This window comes from Venturia canescens, chromosome 3, assembly GCF_019457755.1.
Source record: "Venturia canescens isolate UGA chromosome 3, ASM1945775v1, whole genome shotgun sequence".
In the NCBI taxonomy this organism is placed as follows: Eukaryota; Metazoa; Arthropoda; class Insecta; order Hymenoptera; family Ichneumonidae; genus Venturia; species Venturia canescens.
The window spans coordinates 593,011-614,850 of NC_057423.1; the positions used below are offsets into that span (position 1 = coordinate 593,011).

The window sequence follows — 21,840 nt, forward strand, 5'->3', positions numbered from 1 at the left end:
AAATACAAAAAAAAAATCATTCTTTCAACCTTGGCTGGTTGATTAAAAAGTCATAGAAAATCAACACTTAAATAAGATACAATGTATTTCAGTTTTGTTTACACGTAGAAAAGAAATGATGACTGTATTTGAGTTTGACCGGAAACAAATAAAATCCAGGCAAGCCACACAGTTTCCTTGTAAGGAAAAAAACTCACGTTTTGAGTATATATCTAGCTCGAAGATTGATGCGCCCAATATTCCCACTCATTTTTATAAAAAGAGGAATCAAAGGGGGGCTCTTGGACAGTGTCCATCGAACGGGAACAAGAATGTTTGTACAACGAGTTGCTTGAGCGCGTCGACGGAACGACAAGAAACAAAATTTAATACTAATACTGAGGGTTTTCGTGAGGAGGTGGCGGAGGTGGAGGACCTCTGGGTGGGAAAGGTGCCCGGAATTGTGGAGGAGGTGGTGGCGGAGGGCCGGTTTGTGAAACAGGGGGAGGAGGGGGATGTCTCCATCCCGGTGGTGGCCTCGGCGGTGGTTGATACTGTCCGAAGGGAGGAGCACCGCCGACAGAATTTGGAGGTGGAGGAGGTGGGAATTGTCCTTGCGGATGGCCCCAATGCGGGGGAGGTGGAATCATGCGATGGCCTTGATTTTGTGAGCCGGGAACGGGCATCGGTGGCAGAGGAGGTGGCATACCGGGTGGCAATGGTGGATGCGAGGACATGGACATAGGAGGCAAAGGAGGAGGTGGAATATTGGAGGGCGCAAAGCCACCGCTAGGAGGTGGAGGAACCGGAGGTGGCGGCGGATGACCCATGGGAGGTGCCGGCGTTGCTGGCGGAGGCGGCGGTGGCACAACCATTCCGTGATGCATCACATGATGTTGAGGATGATGCTGCGCATGGACCATGTTCGAGTTGGGCATGGACATTGGAGTCAACGGCGGAGCGTCTGCGAATAATTGATGAGGTCTGTCGGCTTGGCTCAACGGGTTTTGAGCAGCCAAAAGCCTTTCGGCTGCGCTTCCGTGTCGTTCACCTTTGGCATCCCTCTTGAACGCGTATGACACGGAAATTGGCCTGTTGCACAGATATTGACCGTTCATAGCTTCGATACTGGCATCCGATGCGTCGAAAGAAGCAAAGTTGATGAATGCAAAACCTTTGGAATTTCCTGTCTCCGGATCCCTCATAATCTGTTAAAAGAATTGATTTAATCCATATGTTGCCATCAATTTTTGCATGATTCGAGTTTTCTCGATTTACCTTTGGCGTTTGAAGGATCACCCCGAATGCGCTAAATGTATCGTACAACAACTTTTCATCCACTTCTGGATCCAAGTTTCCAATAAAAATGTTAGCCCCTACATCCAAATTCTTCTGATGGGCGCTGGCTTTGTTCACCCTGATTGGCTTTCCATATAACTTTATCATGTTCATTATTTTTATCGCGTAATCTGCATCTTCCTCTCCCATGAATTCCACAAAGCCGTAACCTTGGTGCATCTGAGTCACACGATCCTTTGGCATGTGTACATTTACTAAAATTGTGAATGCACTAATGTTAATGAAGAAAATTGGTTGAATCGTTTAATGGCACAAATAACATGAGCTCTAATTGATTTTCCAAATCGAATGCTCTTACCGACTGGACCGGACTGCACGAATAACTCCCACATAAGAGATTCTGTGACTTTATCATCCAAACCACCCACGTAAATCGTCGCATCTGTAAATTGATGCATTATTAATTATTCATTAGCTTTAGTCGTACTATTAAAATTCATCAAAAACCAATTTTTCAATACACATGCGCCGAAAGTTCAACTTTCTGAAATCGGAAGGTTGAATTTTCGGTGCATGTGTAGTGAAAAATGTATACACTCCACGGGAGTGAAATTATACTACCTCAAACGGCGTGCTTGTAATTCTGCCCATGGTTTGAAGTAGTCTACTTTCTCTCTCTAGGTGCGTAATGTACTATTCACCGATAAAATATCGTAATTGATTATTTTGAGGTTAGCTGTGATAGAGATAAACATAGCCTAGAAATGCTGAATAAATTGAATCTGTTCGAGAATACCGATCGATTCGTGTCCTAAGCAAAAAATGGCTAATTAATTAACAAAGCGTTCAATTCAATTGATTGAAATGTTTGAAACAATGTATCCATGAATGTTTACCTTGATTGCGTTCTGCAATCGGACCGGCTGCCATCGTATATGTCGTATGTCGTATGATCGTTTAGCTCGTTTAGCTGACGCTTTTTTATTCAGTCTGACGCTCGACGCCGGGATTCGAGTCGAGCCTCAAGCTACCACGTGACCTCCCTCACCAGAAAAATCCAGCGTCGAAAGTCGAAAACGCCAATGGTCTCTGCACACTATACACACTGCTACACACGATGATCGATGAGCGACAGCCAATGAGAACTCTGCTCACTCTGCTTTTCTAGCCATCGTCCGGAAAATCAGAGCTCTCATTGGCTATCGCTCGTCGTGCGCAATTGTGCAAAGGCCATAAGAAAGTAAGGCCGCCCACTACACCACACGCCGCCCTGTTTCCAGCAAGCGACACAGAGCGACATTGACTACGTTTATACGGCCCTCTTATTCCGGTTTTGTATATACAGACAGACGGGTATATTTATATATATCGACAGATATGCATTTTTTATATCTATATTGATATATAACTAAACCGGAATAAAAGTGCCGTGTAAACGTAGTCACTGTGTTGCACGGTGTTACGCAGTGTTCCACAGTCTCGCTTGCTGGGAAACGGCCAATGTATATAAATGTTTAGTAATACTTCACGTTTATTATTTATCAACGTAATTGTACTTTTTTGAAATACTGTGTTATTTCTTATTATCGCGTTTTTCCGACCACCGCAGCTGTGGGGTCGCCACATTCCCAGCACAAAATTCCGTATAAAGATATCAGTTTATACGAGCTTTCAAACGTCTAATCACAAAGTATTAAAAAAAGAACATATTACTTTTCAAAGTCTCAGACTGAAAAATAACGTTATACGATAAATAAAAAAAATCAGTCGAAAAATTTACGGAAGGTTGTTATGGAAGAGATATTTATCTCAATTATACTTGAACACTGCTACTTTCTCAGCGCATGTGCCCTGTTGAAATATACCGGCCGGGGAAGCAAAGCTGATGAGCAGCCGCCGATAGCCAACCGACGGGACCGCCAACCTGCCTAGCCAACCAGCATTCGTTTTCAGATTTATCTTACAAAGTCTTCTCAATTCTCAATCCCCATACAAATGTGATGGAAGATGGAAAATGGCAGTCTCGAGAGTTGAGAACGAAAAAAAATGTGAATCAAACATTAAAATTCTAGTGTTGGTTTAAAAGCAAATATTTTGATAATTATTCTTCGAATAATTCAGTGAGAGTTTATACGTTTTATCAATCTGTAACGTTATCTACAGAAACCGTATGTTTTTGCAATTTTTCGCATAAAAACAAATACGGAATACTCCTCCATTTGTCATATTTAATTTTTCCATTTCTTTTTTGTCCTCGTTTTTATTACAAAAAATTTATTAGCGATTAAGGAATATTTAAAAATTATTCATGTTGCAATCGCAGTAGTAGTGAGTAAAAAACATTTTTTTTTTTCTATCAATTTACCGCGATTGTTTACCAATTTATTTCAACCCCGGAACAGAGAGAAATCAGCTGTCAAATATCGTTTTTGTTTCCGACGACTTGTTATTATTTACGCTATGATTATATATATATATTTTTTTTAAATTTGACATTTTTCTATGTTTTAACCTCTCCTTTTCATATTAATTATTTTCATTGGATACAGTAATTATAACTTTTTTTATATGTATGCATGTCCATGTACTGTTGAAAGACTTTCTCTTCCATATAAGCTTTATGTGGAAAAAAGTAGATTCCATCAATAAATATTCTTTATAATTGTGTGAAATTATCTGTGGGAACAGTGAATTCTCACCATATTTTATACAAATTATTGTGCTTAACAGAATGTTTTTTTTATCGGAATATACCTTTTGATTGACAATTTTTTACTTTCAACAGTGTTGACTAGTGAATGGTAACAATGACACCCAGACGAGCAGAGGAGCCTTCGATCAAAAGAGTTGCTGCATTTGGTTGTAGATTACCGACTCGATTACCTGCAGGTGAAATCCTTACCGATATAACACAGAAACAATGGAAACTTGGCAATACGATTGGGTGTGGTGGTTTCGGCGACATTTACTTAGGTAAACAATCTCATTCCAGTCATAAACTAATTCAGATCATAAACTCAGTTCTTTCTAAACTCACCAATTTTACTGTAAATTTTATTACTTAAAATTTGAAGGAAAAGAAAAGTCTCGCTTAACTTTCTGATGAAAGGAAAAGAATGCTCAGCTTTTGTGGTTATGTAAAAACTTGTTGCATTGAAGTAAAATGTGCAACAAATATTTCAGTGGATGAAAGTCTTCTTGATTACCTCTCAAAAAAAGTGGGAAAAATTTTTTTTATTCAAAGTATCCGTATCAATTGAATGTATGAAGATAAGTGGAAAAATAATAAGAGAATGAACGTGAATTTGATTTATTTCCCAATCTATTGATCCAATAGCTTCTTTGTAATTTTGAAATATAACTTTTTTATGATTTTTTGAGTCCATAATGAAGTGTGTAAAATTATTTTCAGTTGGAAACGTTCGGTGTAGTTTTCTTGTAACTATCAACAAAATAAATCTTTAATTTTTTCATTGCACATCGCTTTATTCAAATACAAATATTATATGAATTAAATCTTCAAAGTTCATATGAAAAAATTGGTTGAACAATTATCTCTTTAATACAGTTAGACCTAAGGTATTGATGTTTCGTTCTTATTTCGAATTCTAGCTTCCAACAATATTCACGAGAACGTTAGTGATAATGCCGAATACGTCATCAAGATCGAGCCTCACAACAATGGGCCTCTCTTTGTGGAAATGAACTTTTATATCCGTGCTGCCAGAAAACAAATGAGTAGGTCTCTAACTCCTTGTCCGGAACACATAATTTCTTTGTTGATAAAAATGTATGATTTAGCAGTTGAATTAGCGAAGTAAGATATCTTCAATCAACATTACATAAATTCAGTTTTGTATTTTGCTGATGAAAGCTTTTTCTTCGTGGAACATTATAACGTCAACAAATACAATAATGGCAACATTTATATTTATTATTATATGATCTCTCCAAAATTTTTCAAGTATATGTAAATGAGGTTGTGATTTGTTCGGGTTTGTTTGCTAGTCGATGGTTGGTGCGAGTCTCAAGGAATCGAAAGAATTGGTGTGCCAACGCATGAGGGTTCAGGATCTCACGTTTACCAAGGAGAACGTTACAGATTTCTTGTTATTCCTCGATATGGTACTGATGTTGGTAAATTATTTTTATCACGTGGTCGCAAACTTCCGATGAAAGTCGTCAACGGTCTTGCTATTCAAATGGTAAGTGCTTTGTACTATCTCTTTAGATCTCTTTGCGAAAATTTGATTTTTCTCAAAGTTTAATTAAAAAATTTAGATTTACACAAAACATTCGTAACTTTTTGATAATTTTTTTTAATTAGAAAAATCAGTTGTTACAGATTTTTTCCAAGTGTATTGGGGTCTTTTTGCATAAGAATCTTTGTGAAATGACAAATTCGTCATAAATTTATGAGAAATGTTTATTAAATATTATACAAAGTTTATCGGGCTCTGAGGAATTTTATTACAGTGTACTAAGTTTAAAATATTTTTCTACAGTTGGATGCCTTGGAATACATTCATAGTCGAGGATACGCGCATTCGGATGTCAAAGGGTCAAACATAATGTTAGATCTCGATGACCAAGATTTGGTCACGGACAATTTTCGTGCCTATTTGGTTGATTACGGACTGGCATATCGTTTCCGGACACGCGCTGGATCTCACAAACCTTTCGTACATGACGAAAGACGAGCTCACGAAGGAACTCTCGAATTCACTTCTCGCGACGCTCACGATGGCAGTAAGCATTACTAAGCTCACTTTTTCATTAATCTTGCCAAAAAAAAATAAATCCATTTTGTTTAAAGATCTGTAGACATTCGTGATAAAGTCAGAATTTGGTTGTGTCCAAAATTTAGCACTTGTACTATCACACTGGTTCGTCTTATTTCTACTCTATTCAATTTTTTCGCTCATCAAGGATTATTCGCATAAAGGCCATTGACAATTCCGAAAGTTTTTTTAAAAATTGACCGTTCGCGCGGAATTTATTAATCCAGAATTGTTGAGATCCTCGTAAGACTTGAGTGGGACTTGGCTGTTCTATTGAAAGTAATCGTTGTAATTGAGCCATAAATCTTTTCGAAAGCCCTCGAAAGAATTGAACTCCGATGCCCAAATTTCCTACAAAAATTAAACGAGTTGATGGCATCGAGAATTCAGATCTCCAATTCCTTGCCACAGAACAGCCTGAGGCATAAGGACCAATTTTTTTTTCGATTTATTTTTTTTTGTTCGATCCTTGATTCATTTGTCGTATTCATGTATCGCTCCCTCTCAATATACGAGTGGTAAAATGAAACTCACAACGCAACTGCTGGGTACAAACTTTTTGCAAGGACCTGCAAAATCCTGTTGGCTTTTCTCGTAAAGATAAATAGATCGACATAATCTTTTGTTTGCAGCTCATTCGAGACGAGGAGACATGGAAACTTTAGGATATAATTTGTTACAATGGCTGTGCGGAAGATTGCCATGGGAACAAGAGACCGGTGGAATGGCAACTTCGATCAATCCGGAAGAGGTGCAAGCTCAAAAAGAAATATTTCTTTCCGACATACCGTTACTTATGCGAGAATGTTTTCCTAAAAAGAAAAAACCTCCCGGTGAGTTTTAGGAGCGTTCCAAATTCGTTCTCTCATTTTAACTGATATATTTACTTCGATCTAATTACTTTTTCAAAATCTATCACAGCTGCTATCATGACGTATATGAAATACATAGCGGCTTTAGAATTCGAAGAGAAACCGAATTATACTAGTCTGCGAAATTTATTTCGACTGGATAACGACGAAAAAATATCCAAGTCGATCCATGCCAAGCGGATTCCGGATGAAAATATGTCAGCTTTCCAACCATTCAAAATGCCTTACTTGAGAGAAAGGCGCCCTTGCAAACCAGTTAATGGAGAAGTGAGTAAATCAATTCAATTTTTTCCCCCCATTTCTTGTTCAGCTGTAGATTCGATATCAGCTGTAAAATTCGATAAATAACAGTGCACATTATTCACCAGTTATGATTTTCAGGGTAGAATTACGAGAAATACACCTGCTGCGCCCATAGAAAAAACAAATTTCAGTTGGGAACAAGTTTTGGCGCGTCATCCTGACAAACTTGCTAAAGTAAACCCACAACCAAATTCATCGCCTCTCACACCTCCACCTTCGCCACCTCCGCCCTCTTTACCAACTTACGCTATGCTCGATGTGATGCGACGAATGAGAGACAGACAAGCTGGCATTTATAGACAAAAAAGCAAATCAACAGAGTGAGTTTGAAATTTAAATATTCCGGTAAATTAATTTTTTTATCCGCCGGGAATAGAAACCCATTCCTCTAATTAAGTATAAATTGAATGCAATTTTTTTTTTACTCATTATTCCTTCGTTATAAGAAAACTGAACGAATAATATGGAATTTAATTTCATTCCCGCATGTGAAGAAGATTTTATGGCAAGGGAAAGATTGAAGTCGTTCCTGACTTCGTTGTAGGGTTCACATTCGAGTAAGTATTCATGTTATAGAGTCATAGAATTAAAAAGAAAAAAAATTGCGAGAACCTCTTTAAAATTTACTCATTTTAAACTGGAAAGTATGAATGATCTCGACATATATAAATTGTCATCTTTAATGTAATATACCTTTTAGAGTTTTATTTAAAAACATTTTTTAGTTATGATACCAAATTAAAATGGATGACACCAGCTATGGAGGAAGTAGCACGATTAAGACAGAAAACTCTCCTGCAATCGTCAAACGAGTCATCCAAAGTCACATCGCACGGAACAATGCAACCACTGACACGTTCACGAGTAGCACATTTAAAGAGTAAGCGATTAATTTGCTTCGATGAGCGATTTATTTTCATATTTAAAAATTCTATGAAGACTCGTGAATTTTTTTGCATTCTTCGAATTCCGTATGTATAATGATTTTTATGCTCTCTTCGCCAGGACTCGGGAGTGGTGTACAAATTCAGAGAGATTCATCGGATGTGTACCCTCGCAAAGGAGCTCAAAAGAAAAAGAAATCATCGTCCCACTGAATCAACTGCCAAGACAGGAGAAAACGTTGCGGAAACATTCGAGACATATTCGTTGCATCAATTGCAAAATCAAAATTGCAATGACATAACGTGAATTGTCGATCCTCCAGCAAACAATTTCAAACTCAATTCCACGTGAGCGGCTTAATAATAATATAGAAGAAAATATATTAATTTATCAGCAACTTTTCTAAGTTGTTTTCATGTCGATGTCTATGGAAATGCATACAGCAAAAAATCTACATATACGAATATCATCTTTTGAAAATGCTGAAAATTTTCAAATAACGTGATAATTATAAGAAAAAAACGGGCAGTTACATGCAGCTTAGTTAATGAAAAATCTTTGCCCGATACATGTGGTGTTGAACCATTTTTCATAAGACTGTTTGTTCGTCGCTGCAATTATTTTATTTATTTATTATTTCTCACCACAAATGTATATATTCTTATGCGACCGAATTAAGGTATTCCGTTTGCAGAAAGCCATATTTTATGGGCATACAAGTAGAACTTCCGAGAATCGCTAATAAATTACAATGAACCCCGATGAACCACGAATTGAAAGGATTATCACAATTCCTATAATGAAGGCGATTTGGAAATTTCCAGATTGGCTTTTTACAATATATTGTTCAACTTTTCAACTGGAGAACAATTGAAAATGATTCAAACGTGAGCGAAAACTAGTAAAAATTACGGAATAACATTTGCAAAATTGATTGTAGCATCGTGCAAAGGTTGTTCTGCAATTCGTCTACTAATCACAGTTGACGAGGTCTTGTGAATATTTTTCTCATATATTTCGGTGATATTTCTTTTTTTTCTCCGTCGAATGATTTAATTTTTTTTGTATGCATCAAGTATTTTGTATAAAATGTCTAGAATTTTTTGATATATGAATCGTAAAATAGAAATGGAGGAACGGGTTTTGATAAGATGCCGTTGGATGCCACGATTTTTGTGTGAAACTCGATATTTCACCAACTTAGTGGAGTGTATATTCACTTCCGACGATTTCAAAATATTCGAGTTTACAAAAGGAATACCTTAATTAATCTATTTCGCCTAATATTAATCTGGCAAAATCCTGAATAACGATTCGAGTATTCATTAAATCATTGTTACGATTCAGTATTCATTAAATCATTGACTTCCTTGTTCGAAATATTCTGAACAATTTCTAGAGACTGCAAAAAAAGTCAAATTCGCGACGACAAAATTTACAGATATTACTCAAAACGTTCTATCACAAAGGAAAAAGTGATTAACCCTATCAAGTAAATTAGGATAAGAAAAACTTCCATCGGATAATATTCCTGTCGTTTGATAAACTCTTTTTGTCCTTTTCAACATACCTTTGGTTGAACGAAATATCGTTTGTAATCCCAACTGTAAATCTCTTTATATTATACGACGAAATTGATGCTTGAGTTTCTCAATGGATCGCTGATGTGATCGAACGTCTGGCTTTATTCAATAATCTTTCACCAGTACGTCAATCTCGCCCCTTCGCTATCGATGGGCATCGTAAAATACTCTGAAAGTGAGGAAGAAACTAATTATCTATTCGTTAATTTCTTGTAATAGTCATGACTTTTTGATGTATATACACCACTACGTGAAATTATGAATCATATATGTATCGAGCAATGTCGATCTCTCGCTTTTCAAATTATACATTTGCTTGTGTATATTATAATATATACATATATACACACATTTATGAATATATTTTTTGTGATAATTAATTTGTATTATATTTATAATAATGTAATTGTGCCTATGTGTGCTTTAACATATAGAGAAAAGTGAGAATTCGCGCGAAATGAACAAAATAAAAAAAATTAATTTACAAAAACATAATTGATGAAGATGGTTATTCTAACCCTTGTTTTCCTATCAATTTAGACTTTAATCGAAATTAAAAACTACTTTTTAAAAACTGCAGTATCATTTTGAATAATTTCTCACTCATCAGATATCATCGACCTGCTTTCTCTCGGGAAGAGAGCGGTAGTCACAAAGAATTCTGAATAATACGCTTGGACTAATAAGAAAATGCTCGATTCGACAATCTATTATTCATCGATTATCTACGCATTCGCGAAGAAATACACCTAACAACTTCACTTGTCTACTAAAGATCGGGATCATTGTTAGCGATCAGTGTTGGTAGGTTTTCGACATGTTCGATAACACGTTCGCATAAGCACAGAAAATCGATCGGTCGTGTGTAAAAATTTCTCGTATTCAAGAGTGAAAATTGAACTAGTTGACAATTGACATAAGAAATGTATCGTTCGCGAATAAAAGTGGATGCGAAAAAAATATCAGCTTCTTATTTTACTGATTTTTAGATATTTGTATGGTCGAAGGACAATTCTTGCATGAATAATATGTATATACCTACAAATATACCATGTGACCAGTGCATCGTAGCATTGAGAATTATCAACGCCGCGACTTGCCGCGTTGCGATCGACGTTCTACCACCAACATCTGAGCTCATTTCTCGGCGTCGTATTTGACACATCAAATATCGGAGCATAATGTAAATATTTGTGCAGAATTTACCACTTAAATAAAGATTGATTTATATAAAATAAAAAATCCCTGTTTTTTGCCATATTTATAATTATTATCACATTATTTTTCATTTCTGTATAAGCACTCGGAGACTCGGATATTGTAACATTATCGCGAGTATAAATCGCTTCATGAAACTTTAAATTTGTGTTCAGGAAATAATTCTCATGCGTCAACATGAAATGTAGGTATTCAAACGGTATGTTATATCTGGGATTTATATAGCAACATTAAATCATAACGCACTTCGATTATGATTGTCACATTTTTGATTGAACGTTCAAAACATAACCTTAACTTTTCTTACCTTTCATATATAAAACTATTGAAATTGAAAATCAAGAATAAAAACAGTGATTTAAAGTTTCAAATTCTATTGACATAATAAAAATCTTGAAAAATGGGGTGATTAGATTCCAAATAGAAAATATAGAAATTAATCATTCGCCTCCAGAAATATTTCTCATTTGTTATCAAATTTTTACTTATTACAGAATAATGCACTTTAGGGTTAAATAAAAAAAGTTACAATACATTTAATCAACAATGTTTTTAATGAAAAAATTGATGACGGTTACATTGAGAATTAACAAATTCCAATCTTGTTTCTTGCATATCTTTGCACTGTGGTTTTTGAATAATTTTGATCGCTCACAAAGTATATGCTGTACGGTCATTATTGGGTAGACATGAAAAAACAAAGTATTGAAAAATTGCACTACATTTTCTGTTGGTTGGTTTAATCCAAAAATATTTCTTAATGATTAAATTATATTGATCAAATAGGTTATCCAAACGGCTATTAATATCCGAGACTATTAATAAAAGTCAACAGTTTTGCCTTCCAACCATAAAAAATCATATTTTGTATTAACTTCACACTCTGCTGATGAAGATAGCACAAAAATTGTGCCTCGACTTGGCTCTTGAACTAATATTCAGTAACTCTTGAATCGATCAATCTTGAAGTATAATTATTATTCCATTTTTTATTGCTCACAGAATTCAATTCACGCGAAAACACATTAAATAAACTATTATGACTGATGAGACGAGGATTATTTTCAGCAGTAAATAACTGTATCAATTCTGAATGTGTGATAAATAATGATAATGGAAAAACATTGAATATTTTGTAGGTTATGAATAATCAATAAACTTATGAAATATGAATTATTTACAAAAAACTTATATTCTAATATGCGAGAATTCGCTTTCGGGTTTGGAACATTTTTTCGAGGGTTGTTTCGGCGTGGTATGAAATTGACATGAAGATTTATCAATTTTCGTACGATTTGCCACACTGCAATTATTTTCTTTATCGCAATTCGCCAATTTCTTTTTACTCATATTTCGACTGATTTGAATTTTTTTTGACCCAGATTTCATCGTTTGTAGATTGTTCTGAGAGGACGTTTTCGGCGGAAATAAAGTGGGGCCGGGATCAAGTAAATTTTCTTCGACTTCCGGTTCTGTGAACTCGAGTTTTCTCCGCGGGAGGTCATCGCGTCTCGCTGTTTTTCGGGGTTTCATCGGTGCCTTCGGGACTTCCGGTGAAGCTTTCGGATTTTCCGGTGTTGTCAAAGAATTCGATCGAACAACCTCCACAAAAAATCCATCAGGCTATTCAAAAATTTACTCTTAATCGTAAAATGTTCCACTTTTTTTTATACATTCAAATTAGCCAGTACACTCGATTGTCTTACAATGTATCTATTTATATTTAAACAACAATTTGGATTTATCCTTGTAAATGATTCAATGACCAAAAAAATCAACTTTTATCCGTGAAATGTACCGATATTTCTTCAAATAAAAATTCGAATTCGCAATATGGCCGTTATACATTCAAGTCTTAACGGATCTTTGCAACAATAAGAGGAACGATAGTTTATTAGTATACCTGTAAATCCAGCTTGTCGATACTCCATGTTTCGTCGAAAGGTACCTTAAATACCGGCTTGGTTTCGTCAATTGAAACGAGTTGAAATCGATCGATCACCGTTCCTCGCGAACCAGAAGTGTACGCCATTTCGGAATTTTCTTTACGAAACTTTTTCAACGTATTCTTTTATTTCTACGTTTTCAAACTTTTTTTCGTATATTACTGTATTACGGTTTGAACGACGGTTCTGATTGCTCGTTATAATTCATAAATTTGATTAATTATTAATTTTGTTTGAATACGCGGGTTGCCAAATTTCCAAACTTCCTCAATGCCAGAAAGAAAAACTTATAATAATCACGTCATCAAAAACAACGGCAGGGTTCACGCAGCAGCTACGCCCGAGTAAAAAATCCCTTCATTCATTTCTCGTGATCATAGCAGTCCTTGACAACAAAAAACATATGAATGTGATTCTTGGTTATAGACAAAGAAAGGAAATGTAAAAAATTGTTATATGTGTATTTCTAAACATCTAGACATTTTATTTATACTTTGAAATAAAATTATTATTGTCAAACCGTCATCGTCGTTGCTTCCCTTGGTATTCTTGTTTTCAAATGGTAATTATATATATATATGAGATATAAGCCATATATAAATGTATCTCAACTTTAATTTTCTGTGCCTATCATCGTGGAGATAATCATTCTTATTCGATTCAGTTGTGAAAAACGATGAAAAGAAAATTTTATTATCTATACATCGCTCGTTTCAGTAGAAAATTCGCTTCGGTGCACGAGCTTTTCAATATATTTCGAGTTTTCGAGCAGTGAAGTAAAACTTTTTGCTCCACCGCCAGGCGTCGCAAGCGAAAAAAGGTCGTGTAATCGAAAAAAAAAAAAAAAGAAAAACAAAGAGAAAAGCATGCTTTTCTTTGGGGATACAGTGTCGTGGTGGAACGAAACACGAGCAGCAACACCGAGCAACGGTGGGCGGAAAAGCCCGAAGTTGGTCGGCGCAGTGACACGAGTATGGCTATGTGTGTGTGTGTGTGTGTCGTGTGTTTCTGCTTGGGCCGAAAGCAGCGCTCTCTACCCACATGGGAAAATGGTGGCCGACGAGGCAACGGAGTAACACCGAGGCAGAGCAATTCGCCATCGTTGATGGGCGCACAACGATTCTTCGTGAGCCTGGGTGCGTCGTATTTAATCCTACTGTAAAGTGTTTTAGTGGCTTAATAAGCACATATTTTTCACCGGAAGCGCGAAAAAAAGAGTTTTGAACTGATCTGAGGTAAGATTTGAACAGTTTATGAAATATTCCTAACTAAATTCGACTATTGTAACGTTTTTTCTGTCCTCCGCGAAACCATCCGTTTACCGTGGGACATACAAACCTCTTTATTGCGCATGCCCCGACGCGGGAATGATAACTTTTACGTTGCGCTCCCTTTTACGAACTCTTTCTTCGAACAATCTTTCTCATATTTTTTCTAATGGTTCAATTTATCGGGCAGTTATTATCATTCGCAAATTCATTCATATTATCCATTTGTGCGCGACTCTTTTCTGCATATAATGATTTATTCCCTCTCGTTACTTATTCCGTATATTCAATCCACACACAATCGTCCCACCCATTTTTCACGTCTAATCAATTTTCTATTCCGTTTTTTTCAAGTATCCGTGTCTACTTTTTTCCTACCCGACATCGAATTTTTTACACGCTCCAAATTTCATACGTTTACTTAAACAAACAAGACCTCCGAACGGTTATTATTATCTTTATATGGAAATATATTTGTTCCGCGAACGTCGTTCGCGCGTTTTACAAACGATTACGAACGTTTGGATTACACGACGTTCAAAAACGTTTTTCCCTACCTCGCTCGAATGATTTATGAGCCTCGCTTCCCTTCATTTTAACTTAAATTACGAAATACTCGTTTTCATTGTGTTTTGAACGTCGTGTTTCGAACCACTTTCAAAGTTGATCAAGAAAATTGTCTCGTTCTCGGTCACTAAATTGGTCTCCATCGTTTCCAATAATGCAAACGCAATAAATCAAAATCTATATTATCGAACAATCAATTAAAATATTGGAAATATTTTCGAATTGGGTAAAAAAAAGTAACTACACCGTCATCCTGGAAATTATAAAAAATTTATTCAAATTGCGAATCGGACAGAAAAAGGCAAATTCGTAACGCTATATTCATCGAATGTTGTCACGTGTCGAAAACGATCTAAATCTTTTCTCTAGCGCGCTAAAGTTCTTCGAATGTGATAGCGAGGTTTGTTCGTACATCGATTTCTTCGCATTTTGACAACGAACCGATCGGCGGATGACGAAATTGTGTCCTGTGAAACTTTGGCGAAAATAAAAGTGTACGAAAAGAAAAAAAAATTCAAAAAATCACATTCAGGAGAAAAGTGCTCGAAAAATGGAATTGTTTTAGGATTTTGCGAGTGTCAAAAAAAAAAAAAAAAACAGAAAAATAATAGAAACGTTGCCGCCGGGAAAAAACGCGAATCCTTTCTCTACCACCTCGAAATTGAGGGAATTTTTTCGCCCCACTTGACATCTCAATACCTACAAAAGACGTTATCAACTATCGATGAGAATAACCAATCGGTATAATGAAAGTTAATAATATTTGTCCAATTTTGTTAAATCGCAGGCGAAAAGAGGAAAGGGTCGAAGGATGTCGTCGACGCAGGTGGATCGTCCTGGGAAGGTGGTCCATCACCACCATGTGGGCGGAAGTAGCAGCACCGGGAGCGGTGGCGGCAGCAGCGGGGCAAAGAAGGAGAGTGAAAAATCGCGCAAGTTGTTCAACGGTTCTCACAAGAAACACAACAACAAACACGAGGAATCGCGTCACTTTAAATTCGGTCGAAAGAGACTGCAGAGTTTTACATCGAACGGAAAATTTTTTCCGCCCCACAAGAGGCGAAAAAACGAGGGAATAATACCACCGACGAAATTTTTGCTTGGAGGAAACATTTGCGATCCGTTGAATTTGAACAGTATGCAGGACGAGGAAATAAACCGTGCGATGAACGCCGTGACGCCTAAGTCGAGTCCGTTGCCAACGCCGAAGCATCGGAAAGAGACGATAGAAGTGATCATTCCACCGAACATTTGCGACCCTCTGAACTTGAGCAATTGCAACGACAATGAAGAAGAATACGAGAAACAATTGATATCCCCGACAAAAAAGGGGGGAGCCAAGAGGAGAAATAGAAAAAGAAAAAGAGCGTCATCGGGTTCGGGAAAAGACGATGGTGCGAGCGAGACTTCTCTCGAAGCCGCGGGAAAGCCCGAGGAGATTTCGGCGAGTTCCGGTCGGCCGGAGGTTCTTCCGGAATTTCCGGAACAAGCGGCTTGTCGTACCGAAGCGAAGAAAACCGAGATTTCCACGATTCCCGAAGTCACGGCAACCGCCTCGATCGAACTCGTCAAATCTGAGACGAAGCTACTTGAGAGCCCGAGCAAAGATCGCAACAAATTGCGGCTAAAAGGCCTCGACGATCCGAAAGACAAACGTCTCCGAAAAGTCGATCATCTGAAGGACAAAATAGTCAGTCCCGTTATTCCCCAGCCCGGAGCATGGAAACCCCGGATTCCACACTTGAACAATACCAACAAAAAGAAGAAACAACAACAGCAGCAGCAACAACAGCACCAACAACAACAACAACAACAACAACAACAACAACAACAACAGCCACAAAAAATGCCTAATTTTCGTATAAAAGACGCGCGATATCAATACGGTAATTACAATCAATATTATGGCTACAGAAATCCTCACCACGACGTCGACACTCGTTTGCCTGTTTTCTCTCAACGCCAAGAATTATTCCGAGGCAAAGATGTCCTCGACATCGGCTGCAACATCGGCCACATCACTCTCTCAGTCGCCAGAGACTTCGCAGCTCGCAGCGTAACCGGCATCGATATCGATCGCAAACTCATCAACATTGCACGCAAAAATGTTAAACATTACGTCAATTGCGTTTCTTCACCAGCTAGTAATGACGAACCACCCGAAAATCAATTCTCTGATCCTAGCTTCTTTCCCCTCTCTATGCCCATCAATTATGGACCTATCGACGTTCCTGGATTCACCAAAAATGAAGACCACAAAGGATTTCCCTATAACGTCACCTTCGTTCAGGTATTTATTGATTTTTTCGAAAATACGGCTTCGTCGGTCATTAACTCAATATTCATTCCAACTTTTTTCATTATCTTTTCTGTATTCTGCTTGTAGCAAATTTTTTGAAATTTTCCTCGTTAAGGAGATGGATTAGTTGGTATATCGCAACCGTGAGTGCGAGAGAGATAGCTGCAAATTTTCATTTCGATAATTTCAAGTCAAGTTAGTCGACTGATCCATACTCTTAATGAAGAGTCTTTCTCGAAACTTGGGGCTTTTTTTCGCTTAGTCCTCAATTGTTTCTTTATCTGTAGAATTGTTCCTTTTTGTACTTGTGGCTTTTAGACCATTTATTTTTGATTGTTCTGTTGCTTTTCTGGTATTTCTTAAATTCATGTATGAATAGCATCGCTTCTACGTTACAGGGAAATTATGTTCTTGAGGACGACGCTCTGCTCATGACGGAACAGCCACAGTTTGACACGATCCTCTGTCTCTCTATCACCAAATGGATTCACCTAAACTTTGGGGATGCTGGCTTGAAACAAGCTTTTAAACGCATGCACGCGCAATTGCGTCCCGGTGGTGTACTGGTCCTGGAACCTCAAGGGTGGCCAAGTTACGGGAAAAAAAAGAATTTAACTGTAAGTTTTTTTTTGAATATCGAAAATTAATACAAATTATTGACAACGAACCAATAAAAACTTATTAATTGCGAGTTTTTTATAATGAAAAGTTGAAAAAACCATAAAGATTATGCTGGAGGTACAGAATTAATTGCAAACGTGACTTTTTTTTTTTTTTTTTTTCCAGGAACGAACGTACAAAACTTATCAAAGTATAGAATTTTTTCCGCAAAAATTCACGCAATATCTGTTATCACCGGAAGTTGGTTTCGACAAGTGTGAAGTTGTTTCTATACCGGCACATCCATCGAAAGGTTTTCAACGGCCAATACAATTGTTCACGAAAGCCGGATCGAGTCCTACATCGACGTCGTCGACGCCAGGAACGTTGAGGGCAACAACCACGACAACGATGACGTCGACATCGACGACCTCGACGGGAACAACAACTTGCAGCAATTCCTTACGCTTCGTCGATCGTGAAGTGAAACGAAAAGATCGCGAACGTCGAGCCTTTGAGAGAGATTTGTTCCCCAACGAATTGCAAAGGTTCGGTAGCAATTGCTCCAATCTCAGTCAACGCAGTAGCGAATCTTTGAGCCAATACGAAAATTTGGCCAATGTTTACGCTCCCAGCGCGACGCCGTGCTACGATACTCCTAGCCACAACGCCGAGTACGGCCAGCCTCTGGAATTTGGAAAAATTTGCTACGCCGAAGTTAATAATTTCGTAAGTGGACACGAAAATGCAGTTGCGATTGCTTCCAGTAATAATACTGAAAATTTCATCAATTCCACTTTCGAAAATGCGGTTGAAAAATCGAAAAATGAGGTCCCTGACAACACGTTGGCAAATACAACCGAAAAATCATCCGACACAGCCTCCGGTTCCTCGGGAAATTCTAGAAATACCGTTGAAAAAACGATGAACCCCGTTCCTATAAAAAATCCCGGAGGTTCGCTCGGAAATCCATCAAACGCGGCTCCATCATCAAGCAATAAAACCAAAAACGCTGCAGACAATTCTCCAACTGTTTTTTCCGGCTCACAATCCGACGACAAATCAGAGGTACATACACGAGAAAACTCTACAACGGACAATCAAAGAAACCAAGTCAGCAATACTATCCGCCGTAAGCGAAAAATCGATGAGTCTCGGGCAGAAACAATCGCAAAAGAGTGCAACGGCGAAAGCTCACAATCCAGTCGAAATATCATTGACGAAACAATCAAACGAGCCGAATCACCGAGCAATATTTCAACCAGCGAAAAGTCATCGAAAATCATTCAACGAGATTCATCGATAACGAACCATCAACCGTCGCCCCAAAATACTGATTCCGCTGTCGACTTTCAATCTCAATTGAGTTCTCTCGAGCCCAAAACGGAAAAAACGTAAGGAAATTTGAAAATAATAAGAGAAAAGGAACTCTAAACATGCTAATTATATAAAATAAGTATATTCAATGTTCATGCTCGTGACGACGACAGCAAAAAACCAATCTCGTTCTGGCACATATTCACTGTAGTTCTTAGCCTAATCGTTGACACATCTTTGTGTCAGCGTTGCAGACTACTTCGTCGATGAAACTTGGATCGTCGACGTTCACTCTATTTTTTGAAATTTTTTCCACTTTTTCTTTCGATTGACCTAGAAAATACTTTCATTTTCTCGGGAATTCAGTCGTTGAAATTGAAAGTTGAAAAAATGGATGTTTTTTTCGATATTTGCGTTCTTACTCATCAAATTTATGTTAATTTTCTACTCCAGTCCGAATGACCATATTTATGGAAGAACAAATTCATTGAATACTAAAAAAAAAAAAAAAAAGAGCAAAGATGGATTTCACAAACATTCGATTTTGGGTGCCGAATTGAAATTCAACGGTCTAGCTTTGTTGAAGGCGAGAAACTTTCAAAAGTCTCATTGAATTTCTGTGTTTTTCGTCGGTACTTATTTTTGCAAGGCTCCGAACCTGACTTGTGCTCTTGGTGCCCGTATACATAGAGATAAACGGCAAAACAATTAAAAACGTTCGAGAAAAAGCAAGAACCCGGAGATGAATAGCAAATTGTCGTCATTAGAGGCTCGAAGAAGAAAAAAACGTGATTTAGAATTTGGCGAGCAAGGGAGAGTTGAATACGATTGATTTGATGTTCGAAAAACAATAACCAAAAAAGAAAAATAATAAAAAGTTCGTGCCTACGGTGTCCACACTATCGCGATAATGAGCACGTCGCGTGTTTAACAGGTTGCTCGACCGAAGACTGACTTTTGGCTTTACGAGGAAAAAAAAAAAATCGAAAAAAATGGAGCAAAAAGAAAAATGAGGAAAAGGCAAAAAAAATCGCATCGTAAGACGAGACAAATTGAAAAATTAATACAAAAACGAGATATATTAAGGTGACCAAATAATGAGGGGGAGAGGGAATTAACGAGAAGGAAAAACTGGACCGATAAGATAGATCTAATTCTTACATCGTTCGTATCTGAGAAGCAAAAAAAGCAACAACATAGCGAATATTCGAATTGATTTTAATTTAGTAGCCAGCCGAAGGGCCTTGCAAAAGTTTTTTTCACGGCTCACGTTGATCGTGGCAGAAGCTACGGACTGCACCATATATTATGATAATGCAATAATCAATGACGAACAATGAAATGGATTTAGTGGGGTTTCGGGAAATTTTTCAAACTTGTCTTGATGGTTTTTTTTTTTTTAAAGAAAGGCAGGGAAGAAGAGAGGATAAAAATCATAACCATCTTCGAAGCTTTGCTTTTCGAAGCGAAAAAAACTGTTGTAGCGCCGATTTGTAGTTTTTTTTTTTTTTTTTCGAAACATACTTCATTTAAAGTGTCTATCATTTTTATGTCTTGTACATGTGGCACGTAATCAATTGACAAAATTACAAAACACTCTTTGTGTTTTCGAGTTTATAGGAGATTAGCTAAAAAAAGAATTTTTTTAATCACTTTACCCTTTAACCTTTCAATGAATTGAAAAAGTTTTCGGAATTATTCATTTTTTCGTGAAGAAAAACTTGAAAAATGTATGATCTATAATGCGAATATATGAGATTGTCGCTTTTTTGAAAATCATCGTAAATTCAGAAAAACGGAACGATCTTTAGAAGACTTTCCCAAATTTTATTTCCATCCGAACGTGTGGAGATGAGAAAAACGTGAAAATATACATTCGAGAATAAATGAGAGAAGGTGAGAGTGAGAGTGAGAGAGAGAGAAAGCGGAGAAATAATTTTCAAATATAAAGATTCGATTGATGAGAAATTCTAGTTCATAGAGAGCCTGTATATTTATCGTATTTTTACTGTAGCCCACGAGTATAATAATCGTTGCATAGTTATTTATTCAAAATACATTGAAGAAAAAGAAAAGAGATAAAAAAAATGATAATCCAAAAAATTTGGAAGCGATATTAACTTTCGAGAAGAACGCCGGAAGTATTAATTCTCTCTGTTTTAAATCGGAATGTAGTTTATTCATGAGAGCATTAGGAATGACGAGAGAAACGACAGGGTGTGGGAATTTTTAGGATTGCTTTGTTTTGAATAAAAATAATGTCGAGACCAGGTGAAATCGAGGAAAAACATATATTTATTAATATGTGCAAAGTGGAGTGACCTCTAGCAGGAAGCGGGAAATCTCGTTGTTATCGCAGTGATGGCGTTCCGCTCGTATTTTTGCGCATAAAATTTTGTTGAAAAAGGAGAATTGAGCAAATTACGTACAAAATACGTAAAAATTTTCAAGCAATTGAACAACAATTCGTAAAAAAATAAGAATCGGACAAGCGCATTCACAAAGTTTCGTCAAACGCTCATACTCTGCGTGTTTGTCTCTATGTCAGGAGGCACGAGCAAATCCCGTTTTCCATTTCCTCCGTCACTTTTTGGGCTATCTCGGCGTGTAAAAACCGCATGAAAACATCGTTAAGCACAAAAAATCGAATTTTGAACGCGATCACTCTTCTCAGTTAGGACTCGAAAGAAATAAATCATAGACAAAAAATAGGCTACTTAGAAAAACTTACCAGAGAAATGCATACTGTAAAAATAAAAAGAATTATACCTAATTATATTTGAAAAATAATACGAGGAATATTATTAGTATAATAAAACTTGGTTTTAATTGTCTCTTTAAGGAGTGTCTACTGTGTTTTTTCTCGCCTCCTCTTCACGTTCGCGTCGAAAGATAAAACGGTCAAAAGAAAAAATCGACGTCA

The 21,840-nt window shown here is 37.0% G+C and overlaps 3 protein-coding genes and 1 long non-coding RNA gene across 20 annotated transcripts in view; 2 read left to right on the forward strand and 2 right to left on the reverse strand.

Annotated features, from left to right (window-relative positions):
* The window catches only part of LOC122408561 (serine/threonine-protein kinase VRK1-like), a 36,771-nt gene extending 24,019 nt beyond the window's left edge, over window positions 1-12,752 (forward strand). The window contains exons 1-13 of one of the 17 annotated variants that reach the window (XM_043415395.1): window positions 3,162-3,446; window positions 4,064-4,251; window positions 4,891-5,016; window positions 5,287-5,483; window positions 5,784-6,027; window positions 6,692-6,892; window positions 6,981-7,198; window positions 7,313-7,554; window positions 7,729-7,791; window positions 7,960-8,114; window positions 8,240-10,885; window positions 11,003-11,119; window positions 12,303-12,752. In XM_043415395.1, the coding sequence (XP_043271330.1) occupies window positions 4,077-4,251; window positions 4,891-5,016; window positions 5,287-5,483; window positions 5,784-6,027; window positions 6,692-6,892; window positions 6,981-7,198; window positions 7,313-7,554; window positions 7,729-7,791; window positions 7,960-8,114; window positions 8,240-8,331 (1,713 nt within the window). In that variant the 5' untranslated portion in view covers window positions 3,162-3,446; window positions 4,064-4,076 and the 3' untranslated portion in view covers window positions 8,332-10,885; window positions 11,003-11,119; window positions 12,303-12,752. Of the gene's footprint in view, window positions 1-3,160; window positions 3,607-4,063; window positions 4,252-4,890; window positions 5,017-5,286; window positions 5,484-5,783; window positions 6,028-6,691; window positions 6,893-6,980; window positions 7,199-7,312; window positions 7,555-7,728; window positions 7,792-7,959; window positions 8,115-8,239; window positions 10,886-11,002; window positions 11,120-12,302 lie in introns of those variants that run through there. The other 16 variants (XM_043415397.1, XM_043415394.1, XM_043415396.1 and 13 more) reach the window with 16 other exon arrangements.
* Spx (Spliceosomal protein on the X) lies at window positions 68-2,335 on the reverse strand. Its single transcript, XM_043415408.1, has 4 exons — window positions 2,175-2,335; window positions 1,637-1,720; window positions 1,258-1,532; window positions 68-1,187 (listed from the first exon to the last, which is right to left on the reverse strand). The coding sequence occupies exons 1-4, from the start codon at window positions 2,206-2,208 to the stop codon at window positions 372-374; spliced, it is 1,209 nt and encodes a 402-aa protein (XP_043271343.1). The 5' UTR covers window positions 2,209-2,335; the 3' UTR covers window positions 68-371.
* Window positions 11,456-13,664, reverse strand: LOC122408567 (uncharacterized). Its single transcript, XR_006260502.1, has 2 exons — window positions 13,387-13,664; window positions 11,456-13,251 (listed from the first exon to the last, which is right to left on the reverse strand). It is a non-coding gene; the product is annotated as an uncharacterized lncRNA (long non-coding RNA).
* Window positions 13,665-13,934: 270 nt separating this feature from the next.
* On the forward strand, window positions 13,935-21,758 carry LOC122407570 (7SK snRNA methylphosphate capping enzyme-like). Its single transcript, XM_043413879.1, has 4 exons — window positions 13,935-14,101; window positions 15,489-16,991; window positions 17,399-17,617; window positions 17,787-21,758. Exons 2-4 carry the CDS (start codon window positions 15,513-15,515, stop codon window positions 18,996-18,998), a joined length of 2,910 nt encoding a protein of 969 aa, XP_043269814.1. The 5' UTR covers window positions 13,935-14,101; window positions 15,489-15,512; the 3' UTR covers window positions 18,999-21,758.
* The last annotated feature ends 82 nt before the right edge of the window (window positions 21,759-21,840 follow it).

What these genes read in the sequence shown, in the direction of transcription:
- LOC122407570 (XM_043413879.1), top strand. Translation starts at nt 15,513, where the DNA reads ATGTCGTCGACGCAGGTGGATCGTCCTGGGAAGGTGGTCCATCACCAC. An exon ending in ATAACGTCACCTTCGTTCAG is followed by an intron (nt 16,992 to 17,398) that starts GTATTTATTGAT and finishes TCTACGTTACAG; the next exon opens with GGAAATTATGTTCTTGAGGA. An exon ending in GGAAAAAAAAGAATTTAACT is followed by an intron (nt 17,618 to 17,786) that starts GTAAGTTTTTTT and finishes TTTTTTTTCCAG; the next exon opens with GAACGAACGTACAAAACTTA.
- Spx (XM_043415408.1), bottom strand. Translation starts at nt 2,208, where the DNA reads ATGGCAGCCGGTCCGATTGCAGAACGCAATCAAG. An exon ending in GATTGCAGAACGCAATCAAG is followed by an intron (nt 1,721 to 2,174) that starts GTAAACATTCAT and finishes ATCAATTTACAG; the next exon opens with ATGCGACGATTTACGTGGGT. An exon ending in TGATCCTTCAAACGCCAAAG is followed by an intron (nt 1,188 to 1,257) that starts GTAAATCGAGAA and finishes TTCTTTTAACAG; the next exon opens with ATTATGAGGGATCCGGAGAC.